The following is a 12,868-nucleotide window of genomic DNA, read 5'->3' as shown; positions in this document are numbered from 1 at the left end:
TGGGTGGTGACAGGTAGTTTTTCCTGGATTACAGTGTGGTATCTCAGTCCAGTTAATCGGCAGTAATTTGCCATATTATTACAGACCACGTGCCCTCTAGTTCTCTGTACAATGAGGGTTGCAGGGTCTCTAGAAAACATCCCTGGGAAATGCTGCACTAGAATGAACTATTTTTCCTATATTTGAGTTTTTCCAAATTGATCTTGTAAAAAGATGGAGATTGGGGTTGCTCAATTCCTAGGCTTAAAGAAGACTGTAAAGCCCAGCCTAAGTCTGACCTTTGAGTTGTTTCACCCACCAGGCGAGGGCATGGACAACTTATTCACCTGTGAAACACAGATGGCAACATGTGCCTCACCTCCCTTAAAATAAAAAAAATAAAAAAATAAACAGAAAGATACTAGATAGGACCTTGCAAAACAGAAGTAGGAACCATTACTCTAAACTAAGGCTTCCCAGGACTCCACACGGACCCAGTGGTAGCTTCATTCCTCCTTGGAAGCTAAATTTCCTTAGCTCAACTCTCCAAAGTGTGTCTAAATAATTCCTAAATGAAGATGAAATATCCCTTCCTAGCCTGTGGACTATTTCCTGCCCAAATGGTGAGAAATGATATTTCTCACCATTTGGGAGCACAGTGTCCCATTTGGGTGATAGAAATGGTCACCATATACTGACCCCACACCCAGCCCCTCTGCCACCAGTGCCAGTGCCTCACAATGTCAGCTCATTTCACCTTGACAGAAACATTTTCAAATACGTTGGAGACTCCAAAGATGATGCTCTGAACATGGGCCGCCACCTCCCTGGAATCGACATTCCCTCTCCTTGCCTGAGACTGGCGCTGTCCAATTCCACGGGTGTGGGGCTCAGCCTCCACCCACTGAGGTTTCTGCACTGTAGGAAGTCCCAGCATGTGGCCCCCCCAAAAGAAAACATCCAACGGCACAGCCTCTTCCTTGGAACAGCAGAAATCCATCTGTTCCTGACGCCCTGCTGACATCAGCTCTCTTCCTTACCCCAAGTTTCTTTAGGTTGCTGCGCACATGGGAAGCTACCAAATTGTCTGGCTGTCACCAAGGCCAGATGCACGGCAGGAGTGTCCTTGGATGTCAGGGCCTGCCTGGCAGTTTCACCTGCTCCCTTCACTGATGTGCCTTCAGAGTAAGAGATAGGCCATGTTGTCCCCATTGGCCCTTAGAAGAAAATAAAATTCACATTATACTGCTCTGAGGAATAATGCTACCCTTTGTCACTAATTAATTCATGTTTTAATGCTTGAGTTTTAACATTTTTTTCAAAAGATATTTCCTTCAATTTCCTAGAATGATTACTGTGGCCAAATATTTGATTTCTCAACTTCCATCTCCTGCCTTGTTACCACTACATGAATAGCAAATATGCCAAATTCTTTTGGAATACTTAGTATATTAAATCCAATTAATCCTCAATTTAATTTATTAATTTAAATGAATCTCAATCAAAATGTAATGACTTTTTTAAATAAGAGGTACTTAAGTTTCACCTGGAAAAATAAAACCAGTAAGTGTGTCCGTAAACTTTTTGCAATACAATACCTAGATAAATTTTTAGTAAAATATATTAAAATATGTTTTAAAACTTTAATACTTAAAACAATATGACACTGAATCAAAACAGGATATAGATCAAGAAACAGAAGAGAAAGACCATAAACAAACAATTTATAAAAATTAGTCTATAACAAAAGAATCATTTCAAATCATCAGGAGAAAGTTGGACTTTTCAATAAAGTACTGAAACAGCTATTTATTTGTTAGAAAACAAAATTAGAACCCTATTGCACTGTAGCTCCAATAAATGCAGGAGCTTGGAAATTTAAAGGCAAGAAAAGAAAATATAGAATTCAAAAACAAGTATAAATAAATATGTATATCATTTGCCAGGGAGTGGGATGAAAAAGATTGTCTAAACATGATTCCAAAAAGCTAGAAACCATATAAGAAGACTAAAGAGCTTCACTAAATAAAAAATAAAAATCTCTCTCCATTGAAGTGACCTTCATACACAAGGTCCGAAGGTAAATGCTTACCTGGGACAAAATTTCATCAACATACAAGACAGCCAATGAGCAAATATCCTGACCATTTAAAGAGCTCATGAGACAGGAGGGGGGAAAATGGACCTCCTAATGCAAAAGCAGGCCAAGGACACAAACACACAATTCACAAAAATAATGACAAACACAAATAAAAATTCCACCTCACATGTGATCCAAAAGATGGAGCTAAAACAGCAATGAGATATCATTTTTGTATATTACATATCAAATGATCAGTCATTTAAAAGTAAATTAAAAAGATAACCTCTAGGGTTAGGAACTGTGTAGGGAAACACCCTCACTCACTCCTGGCAACAGTGTCAAATGGGTGTAACCCTTCTGAAGGTAGGTTGGGAGTATGCTTTCAAAACCTGAAAAATTTTTTTTTTCTTTTTGAGAGGGAGTCTCACTTTGTCATCCAGGCTGAAGTACAGTGGCGTGATCTCAGCTCACTACAATCTCCATCTCCCAGGTTCACGTCATTCTCCTACCTCAGCCTCCCAAGTAGCTGGGACTACAGGTGCCCGCCACCACGCTGGCTAATTTTTTTTGTATTTTTAGTGGAGACGGGGTTTCACTATATTAGCCAGGATGGTCTTGATCTCCTGACCTCGTCATCTGCCCGCCTCGTCCTCCCAAAGTGCTGGGATTACAGGCGTGAGCCACCGCACCAGGCCGAAAGAAGCATACCCTTGACTCAGCAATTTTATACTAGAAATGTTATCTAAATTATGTCAAAGAATATAATTTTGGATATCCCCAAAGATTTACCTACGAAAACAGTTATTGTAAATGCTATGTAAAATGTTTTTACATAAAGAAATATTTATTTAGTAAATGGGATTGACTGAACAAACTATGATACATGGAATATTATGTAGCCATTAAAAACAATATCATGGAAGATTAATTATTTTATGATATGGATCATTATATAGTCAGTGTTACCGAGGAGTATATGTACTATAGCCTTAGTGTGGTTTTTAAAAGTACATATGAATACATTTAAGAACAGACAAGGCATAAAAGATATACAACAAGCCGAGTGCAGTGGCTCACTCCTGTAATCCCAGCAGTTTGGGAGGCCGAGGTGGGCAGATCACTTGAGGTCAGGAGCTCAAAACCAGCCAGCCAACATGGTGAAATCCTGTCTCTATTAAAAATACAAAACATTAGCCAGGCATGGTAGCTTGAGTCTATAATTCCAGCTACTTGGGAGGCTGAGGCATGAGAATTGTTTGAACCTGGAAGGCAGAGGTTGCAGTGAGCCAAGATCACGCCACTGCACTCCAGCCTGGGCATAGACTTTGTCTCCTAAAAAAAAAAAAAAAAAAAAAAAAAAAAGAGAAGATACACAACAGAGTTTAACTGGGCCTATCAGTGAGTATGGGATTATGGGTGATGTTAGCATTTTTCTTTATTTTACTTACCTATGTTTTCTAAACCTCTTGCAATTAACATGTATTACTTTTGTAATATGGAAAAATAATAAAGGTTGTTAAACTGAAGGGTTTGTGCATAACCTAAAACCATACTGGAGGAGTTCTCAGCTCCCTGAGGTTATCTCGGAATAACTCACCAAAGGTGGAGTCTTCCCCAAGCTCCTTCCCGTATTTCAGCATACAGTCCCCCAGCAAGCCTTCCGTCTGCGGGTATCCTGTGGTCTTCACCTGCCCTCGGATCTTTGACACAGTGTTCAGCATTCCTAGCTTAGCTCTGTATGCTTAAAAACATTGTCATTTGTAATTCTTTAAAGTTACAAGTTGGAGTGACAGGTACATAGCATTTAATAAATGCAGCTGCCAAAATTGAGGTCACCTTAAACAAAATGCCAGAGACCTGAGGCCTGAAACAATTGTGTGTAAACTATTTAATTTTCTCACGTAATTTTCTAGGTTCTTTACAAAGGTGGGTGCTAAGTGCACTGTTCCACAGCCACGATGAACCATAGAAATGATGGCGCACATCAGCTGGGCGCAGTGGCTCACACCTGTAATCCCAGTACTTTGGGAGGCCAAGGCGGGCGGATTACCTGAGGTCAGGAGTTCAAGACCAGCCTGACCAACATGGAGAAACTCCATCTCTACTAAAAATACAAAAAATTAGCCAGGCATGGTGGCACATGCCTGTAATCCTAGCTACTCGGGAGGCTGAGGCAGGAGAATTACTTGAACCCGGGAGGCGGAGGTTGCAGTGAGTCAAGATCGCCCCATTGCACTCCAGCCTGGGGGACAAGAGAGAGACTTAGTCTCAAAAAAAAGAAATGATGGCGCACATTGCTGACTTCAAATAATAGTGACCAGGCTTTTGTGAGCACCACCCCTTGAGTGAGACCCTTTGGAAAGCTTGCAGCTGCTAACACGTGAAGTCAGACACTGACACCTGTGTGACACTGATATGCTTTTTCTTTTGTTTAAATGTAAACAAAAATGGAATTGCTGAGGAGGATATTTCTTTTTTTTTTTTTTTTTTTTGAGACGGAGTCTCGCTCTGTCACCCAGGCTGGAGTGCAGTGGCCGGATCTCAGCTCACTGCAAGCTCCGCCTCCCAGGTTCACGCCATTCTCCTGCCTCAGCCTCCCGAGTAGCTGGGACTACAGGCGCCTGCCACCTCGCCCGGTTAAGTTTTTGTATTTTTAGTAGAGACGGGGTTTCACTGTGTTAGCCAGGATGGTCTCGATCTCCTGACCTCGTGATCCGCCCGTCTCGGCCTCCCAAAGTGCTGGGATTACAGGCTTGAGCCACCGCGCCCGGCCTAAGGAGGATATTTCAAACAAGCAACCGGTCATTAACACACACACACACACACACACACACACACACACACACACTGTGCTCCCAAGGACTGATTCAGCCTAATGATTCTCAGTATTATGGGAGGCAGGTGCTGCTGTTTAGGAGGCAGAATCATAGGAGGAGACAGACCACCCACCCTTAGTGAATGCTAGCCTTGTGTGGCTGGTCCCAAGGTGCAGCTCAGCCCCTGCTCCCTAGGGAGGTGATGGGCATCACTGCGTCTTACCTTCCTTTCCTTCCTCTGACTCAGGCACTGAGTATTTACTCATTGTTGCACTGGGCCCTGTGCAACAACACACTGTGCTCATTACCGGGACTCCAGAGACAGCCTTTGCCCTCAAGGAGCTCAAAGTCTAGCTACTGGGAGGCAGAATATACAGGACGTAATTATGAAAATAAAGTCCTGTGTGGTGCAGGGCAAGGGAAAGGCAGCAATATGCTGAAGAAAGATGGAAAGTACAGAGAATAGTACAGAGAACAGTGTCAGTAACGTGTAGAAGAAGGAATACTGTGGCATAATCAGTAGACAAGGAGAAGGCTTGTTTGACCTAAAAAGATATTAATACAGGACAAAGTGGGAGACAGCTATGGGAAAATGTGACTATGATTGAAAATGTGACTATGAAAATGTGACCAAGCTAAGGATTTGAGATTTCATCCTGTAAGTGAGAGAGTGAATCACATACTAGTTTGTGGTATTTGAGATACTTTTAGGTAGTCAAGAGATACATTTTTTTCCCTACTTTAATAATTTTGTACTTATTTTTAACGTATTTTAAATCAGTGCTTCTCAAATTTTTAATGTGTACATAAATAATCCAAGGATCTTGTTAAAATGTAGAGTGATTCCCATCGGTCTGGATTGAGCTTAAGATTCCACATTTCCAGCAATAGACCGCACTGTGAATAGTGATATTCACAGTGCCAGCTGTGAATGCCACTTACATTCACCTGGCATTCACAGTGCTAGCCTTTTTTGTTGTTGTTTTGAAACAACAACTGTTGCCCAGTACTGCAGTGGTATGATCACGGCTCACTGCGGCCACAAACTCCTGGGCTCAAGCGATCCTCCCGCCTCAGCCTCCTGAATAAATAGGACTACAGACGCATTACCACATCTGGCTAATTTTGAAAATGTTTTGTAGACATAGAGTCTTGCTATATTGTCCAGGCTGGTCTTGAACTCTTGGCTTCAAGCAATCATTATGCCTTGGCCTCCCAAAGCGCTGGGATTACTGGCATAAGCCACTGTGCCTGGCCAGTGCTGGACTTTTGAACCTCACATTTATCCTCAAAGCATTTATCCTCCAGGTCCCCAGGCCCAAAGGCTTCACTCCCACACACCACACACACACTCTTTCTCTCTCTCTCTGCCCATCTTTCCCGCTGTTGGAGTGGGGTGTGGGATGCAGCAGGCATATGGGTAAGAGCCATTAAACTGGATAAGAGGTTGCTAGGGCTGCCTCTTCTCTAGGAATAACCAGAGACCTCTAGCCAGTGGACACTTTCATTGTTGGCCAACACCTCCTTATCCCATTCAAGAGTCAGCTGGTTGAGGGTGAAACATTTGTTTGATTTCATAGTGTATTCCAGCACCCCAAAATCCTCTAGTGCAGAGAAAGCACTTAATAAATATTTGTTGACTGATATATCAGGAAAAGCAATCTGTGGGGCTGATTTCAATCACTCATGTGGCCAGGGAGGAGAAGATACATTTTTATGGTTTTCAAAGCTATCATCATCAACACAATTGTAAAGAACTTTAGACCTGCCTGGATACATCTGATAAAATTTATATTCTTAAATTTTTACTTTCTCAGTTTTCAAATGGTTAGGTTTGTGCTGATTCCTACAGTCAAGGGAATCACAGAAACTCCACGCAAATAATAAATTCCTAAAAAGGAAAGGCGGCTTCAGAAATCCACAGAATTCAAGGCTTGGGCGCCCTCTATTGGTTCTTATAATTTACAACCTGGGAAAATCTCATCAATAGATGCTGCTTGGGGACCTAGAAACCCAGACCTTCAGTGGAGAAGCTGATGTGACACTGGATTTATGCAGTCTTTCGTATTCACTACATCTTGTTTCTCCAGCATTTAAGCCATGAAGAGAAAGCTCTTTCAAATTAACATATACCTCTATGTATATGGTACACAAGGGCAGAATTTTTTAAAAAAATTATGAAGAGGAATAAAGAGGAAATAAGGGAGTAAGAAAATATTTGCCAAATGTTTAGTGGCTTTCTGAAGCAACTCATAAAAAAACCTTTGCTCAGTGCTCCCTTGTTGCTATGACCAGCATTCCATTCGGATGACGTCAACTGAAGTTCACAAATATATGTTCTGTTTCTCATCAATAGGACTGAATGCAACTACCTTTGGTCACTGGAGACTCAGCTTTAAAAACTGAATTTCATTATTGGGACACAGATGACATTGTTTCTACATTATGTCAACTAAACACCAAGTAAACATGGATTATTAGGGTCTGTGACAGCAAATGAACAAGAGAATATTTCAACTTTACCTGGATTTGGCTGAAGATATTCAGTGGTTTTTGAAAGAATTTCTGCAACAGCTTTATTGGTAACATCTATTTTCTTAAAAGCAAAATTTAAAAAAGTTAGTAAATGACAAACTCAATAAATTCACAAAAGAACAGAGGAGTAATTTTCATTAATTTAATTTTTCTAACACCATTATGATGATTTTAATCCAAATGAACGTTTTCAACATTTTTGGGAGATGCAATATTTTCTCACTTTCTGATTTTTGGAACATCACTTCCTTCCAGTGATGTTGGAGAACATTAATTTACTTTTCCTTTTAACATTAAAATGAATATTAAGGTAATATTTAGAAAATCTGGAAAAGTTATTATGCTCCACTAGATCATCAGATATACTTGGAAGTCTCTCAAAACTAACACTAGACATGAACCAAACTCTCCTTATCTGCTGGGTGAACTTGAATTTCTATACTTATATAAGGATGCCACAATAATGATCCATATTAGCAACTGCCTCAGTAATCAACAATAAAAGAATCATAATCATTAGTATTATAATACAATGAACATACTCATTTGTGCTAGGTCAGATGTTAACATCAAAGTTTTCTCCAAACGTTCCCTGAAAGTTAACCCTTTCTGGTTAAGACTGAATCTTTCCTTCTGCAAAACCATTCCTGGACTTTCTGGTTCTTAGTTAACCAGAGAGCTAATATGAGAATAAACAATAAAGTTAAAATGCAAGTTGCAATAGCTTTATTTATACCATCAATAGGCCAAAAGAAAATGTAAAGAAAAATATCTCATTCATAAAAGCAATAAAAATGTAATAACAAAGAATAACCACTATGAGAAATTCACAACACCTATTTGAAAAACCACATTCTTAGATGGTAAAACTCAATTTTGGAAAGATATGCATTCTTCCCAAATTAACATGCAAAATTCATCCAAATCCCATCATAATTTCAATTTTTTCTTTTTTTTTTGTTAAAATTTGGCAAACTGATAAAGTGAGTCTTCATACTATATACATGATTTAAAATATCAACCTAAAAAAACCAGAGTATAAAACGACTAACATATAGAGGAGAGTATTTTGAAATACTGGAGTGGGAAGAAACTTCTAACCAGGACCTGAAATTCAAATGTCATAAATAAAAAGACCAAAATTCCGACTCCATAAAAACTCAAAAACTGAACACGAAAAGATACAGTATGTGACATTTGCCAAAAGTGGCAAACAAAAATATACAAAGGACAAAGGGTTAGTATCCGTAATATTCAAAACTCCCATTTAAACAAACAAGAAAGAAGGAAAAGGCTGGGCATGGTGGCACACACCTGTAATCCCAGTACTTTGGGAGGCTGAGGCTGGTGGATCACCTGAGGTCAGGAGTTCAAGACTTGGCTGGCCAACATGGTGAAACCCTATCTCTACAAAAACGCAAAAATTAGCCGGGCATGATGATGGGTGCCTGTAATCCCAGCTACTCGGGAGGCTGAGGTGGGAGAATCGCTTGAACCTGGAAGGAGAAGGTTGCAGTGAGCCGAGATCACACCACTACACTCCAACCTGGGCAACAGAGCGAGACTCCAGGTCTTAAAAAGAAAGAAGGTAAAGAGGAAAAACATAAGCTGCCTACAAAGATTTGAAAAAAATATTCAGAACTGTAAATAAAAAGGAGATACTTTACATTCTCCAGATTGATAAAAGCATTTTTAAAATCAGTTATACTCAATATCAGGTATTATATGGGTGTGGAGTAATGGGTCATTTCATACACAACAGGAATGCAAAATGATATGTTTTTGGAGGTCAAGGGAGAAGTTCTTATTAATGGACATATTAATGAGCCAGGTATTATACTTCTAAGGATTTAACCTTTTAGAAACACACCAGCAAATTGCAGTGAAGGAAAAACATGTTTGTTAGGCCATCTTATGTAATATTGAAAATGGAAATCAATAGGAGACTGATTGGATACATTATGAAACATCCAAGTAAAGGAATACTCTTTCATCATAAGGAAAAAAAATAAGGAGGATCGACATTCAAAGTACATACAAAAGAAGAAAGCGAGCTGCAGACTGATTTATAATAGAAGACAGATCATTTTTGTAATTTAGAGAACTATGATCCTGCCAGGGTCACAAGTTTGCAAGCAAGCAATCTTATCCTGCCTGAAATCGCATTTGTTCCCCTTAGCTAAATACATTAATTTGGACTAAATAAATTAATCTGGAGCCCCAGGAAAGTTTTAAAAGACAGTATAGAAATGATAAAAAAGAAAAAAAAGGAGTCAAACCTATATTACTGATACACGTGTGCTGTGTGTGCAAGTGGGCATGTGCATGTGCGTTTGGCCTAGTAACAAGTTTTGTGACTTTGAGATCTCTTTGGTACGTTCAGCTATTTGCCAAGATCGTTAAAATGTTTAAGAGAATCCGATAACCTAGATATTTATGTCTTATTAGTCACAAGAAATGTTAAGGGCTTAGGAAAATGCTGTTAATAGATTTTATGTGAAGTTTGAGGGAGTCCTATACATTGCCTTTGTGATTATAGCTTGAAATGTCTAAGGGAATTTACTTAATTATAGAACTGGTGGTAAATATTTAAGGATTGAATCTGTTAAGCTTATGTGTTAATTAATGCAACCTTGAATGAAAATTAACTATAATGATTATCATCTTATAGCAAAATTACTAAATTTGGAAATAAGATTCGTAAGTTCAGCTTAAAGCTTAAGAAAACTGAAGATTTTAGATTTATAATGTAACAAATTAGATATTAGTTAAAACATAGTGTTCCCTTTGATATATACAAAACTTTTTGGACATGAAAAGCCATCAGAAAGCTGAGTCACTTCCGAAAGAAGATGATGATGATGATGATGAGAGGAATTAGAATGGGGACATTTTCTACTTCAGATCTTTTTTTATATCTTTTGAAACAAAAAAGCCCAAGAAACAAATGACCAAAAACTTGCAAGGGCCTCGTAGGCCCTGACATGCACATACTGGAGCTGCCTCCACACCAGCTCAAGCATCAAAACTAGAAATAAACCCTTTACAAATTGAAGAGTAAATATGCTGGCTAATATGGAGTCAAGATGAGCATTAAAAACAAACAAACAAACAAAAAAACAACAAAAACTCATGTAGCTTAAAAACAAACAAAATCTCCCTCCTAGAATAACTAAGGACACTATTGTGTGTGTGTGTGTGTGTGTGTGTGTGTGTATGTGTCTATTCACATCTACCAAATGCTATGAAAATATCTTGCCAAACCATTAAGAAAAATAGAGGAAAGCAGAGTGGTAAAAATTATTTTTGTGAAGTCAACCTGGTATGGCAGCATCTTGGTTAGTTAAATCTGGAATTTCTGTTTAATGCTGGCACCCTGCCCATGAGATGTCCCAAGGGCTGTGCCACTGACTCCCTTAGGCCCAGCCCCTGAGTAAGACAGCTGCTAGCAACTCTCATTTCTGACACTTATATACGGCATTCTCTTTAAAAAATGCTATCAGTGGGCATATCCTCTTTCTTCTTCTTTATGTAATTTATTTGTGTTTTTCCTTTTTCTCCCTCTTGGCCACACTCGGTAGAGGTTTGTTGCTTTACAGCTTTTCTAAAGCTCTTGGCTTTGTAGTTTCGATCTTTTGTGATTATTGTTTTCTATTTTATTAATCTCTTTTTTTATCCATATTGATTTCTACCTTCTACCTAGAGTAATTTAACTTGCTGTTATTTTCCTAGCTTCTTGGATTGCATGATTTATTCACTTTCTCCCAACATTTATTTTCTTTAAATACATTTACAGTTTAGCCACATATCACAGGCTTTGACATAAAGAATTGTCACTCATGCTTAAATAACGTCATTTTACTTTCCATTTCCTCTTTAAACTAAGAATTACTCTTACATATTTTTAAATTTCCAAACATCCAGAATTTAGAAGCTCTACCTTCCCTTATACTTCTTGTGTTCTATGGTATCACTTGGGGAAATTTATCAAGTTTTTTTTTTTCTATAACTTAGTACATAATTGATTACCGTATTTGTCCCAAAGGAATTTGAAAACTATGCACATTCTCCATTTGGGGAATGCAGATATCTATATTTATTTATAATCAAAGTTATTAATCATATTTTATGCAAATCCTCCATGAGCCTATTGATTATTGTCAGTTTAATCTATTATTTTATGAGAGAGGTATGTGAAGTCTACTTATATTTTTATCAACTTTCCATTTATTTCTGACAGCTTCTACCTTACAAATTCAAATGCTATGTTATGTAGTACAGAATGGTTCATAACCATTATAATTTCCTGATAGACTACATTGACTGTATCTTTTTATAATTAAAAAGCTTTTTAAATTTAGTGCTTTTCTTGCATCAAATTTTATTATGATTTTACTATTGTTCCTCTATTTTTATATTGTTAGCATTAATTATAGAATATTTTTTCCCACTACTTTGGCATTTCTGTATCATTTTTAGGTGGGTCTAATATCATCTAATGCATCTCTTCTGGAAGGTTTTTAAAACTTCTGGTCATCTGTTATGTTTCCATGCTTTTCACTGCTGCAATAAAACAGATAATAGACTTTATGTTTCTTCTGTAACTCACTGGGGTTTTTGGAGGTAAAAGCAGGTAAGCAAGAAGGATCTCAATCCATTAACTGAAACTGAAACTCTTGAAAAATGCTTTAAAATTTAACATTTCAACTAAATCATTTTGTTAGTAACAAAGCTATACATCACATATTTGTATATTAAGAGTTTTTTAAAGTAATTTAAGGTATGTCAATGGTGTGAACATGTTTCCATGGTTTAAAGGTTCAGAAATTAATTTTTGTCAAAAGCAAAAACAAAATAAGCTTTTCCCCCTCAAGGCATTAACATTTCTAGACACTCAATAGCTCTCATCCAGAGAACAGAGAACTCCCTGGAAGATGAGCTGGCCAGAGCCAAGGTATCCTGAGGAGATACTCTCCCGGGCGGTGGACAGCCTGGGGCTGGACTTCCTCCCCCAGTACCTGCTCACATCTCTGCTACCTACTGTGTCTGCAGCCTTGATGTTACACCTGAGGGTGGACGCCTTGTGTCATTTCCTCCCTCTCTCCTTTGACAGAGGGGGCGGGGCAGGTGTCTAATTATTAAAACAAGGCTATGTTTAAAGGGCCCAGACAATGAGGAAAGAAACACTATGTTGTTAATACTGGTGGTTCTAGTTCTGCCTCCACATGAGCAACTCCACACAGCTGACTGGGAAACATGTTAAGGGACAGAGACGATACCATTTTTCTTTGGAGCATGTTACAATCATTTCTGTCCCAAGCCCTTCATATTTTTTGTAAGTTATTTCAAATATGTTAATGTTTGCATAATTCTCACAAAATCCATTTGAGACAAGCAGGGCACACTTATCATCTCTGTATCAGTTCAAAAAGATGAATTCACTTATCCAAGTTCC

At 38.5% G+C, this 12,868-nt stretch overlaps 1 protein-coding gene across 6 annotated transcripts in view; it reads right to left on the bottom strand.

Moving 5' to 3' along the window:
- The window catches only part of SH3GL3 (SH3 domain containing GRB2 like 3, endophilin A3), a 167,527-nt gene that overhangs the window by 47,002 nt on the left and 107,657 nt on the right, over positions 1-12,868 (bottom strand). For 2 of the 6 annotated variants that reach the window (XR_649338.4, XM_009210789.4), the window contains exons 3-5: positions 7,402-7,474; positions 3,660-3,803; positions 1,020-1,196 (exon numbers count right to left, since the gene is read on the bottom strand). Coding sequence is in view for 4 of the 6 variants with exons in the window: in XM_009210789.4 (XP_009209053.2) it covers positions 1,020-1,196; positions 3,660-3,803; positions 7,402-7,474 (394 nt within the window). In the remaining 2 variants the exon portion in view is untranslated. The remainder of the gene's footprint in view (positions 1-1,019; positions 1,197-3,659; positions 3,804-7,401; positions 7,475-12,868) is intronic. The other 4 variants (XR_649339.4, XM_003901311.5, XM_009210790.4 and 1 more) reach the window with 3 other exon arrangements.

This window comes from Papio anubis, chromosome 7, assembly GCF_008728515.1.
Source record: "Papio anubis isolate 15944 chromosome 7, Panubis1.0, whole genome shotgun sequence".
Classification (NCBI taxonomy): Eukaryota; Metazoa; Chordata; class Mammalia; order Primates; family Cercopithecidae; genus Papio; species Papio anubis.
Note: the sequence above shows the minus strand (reverse complement) of the source record. Positions and strands in the feature narration are given on the sequence as shown.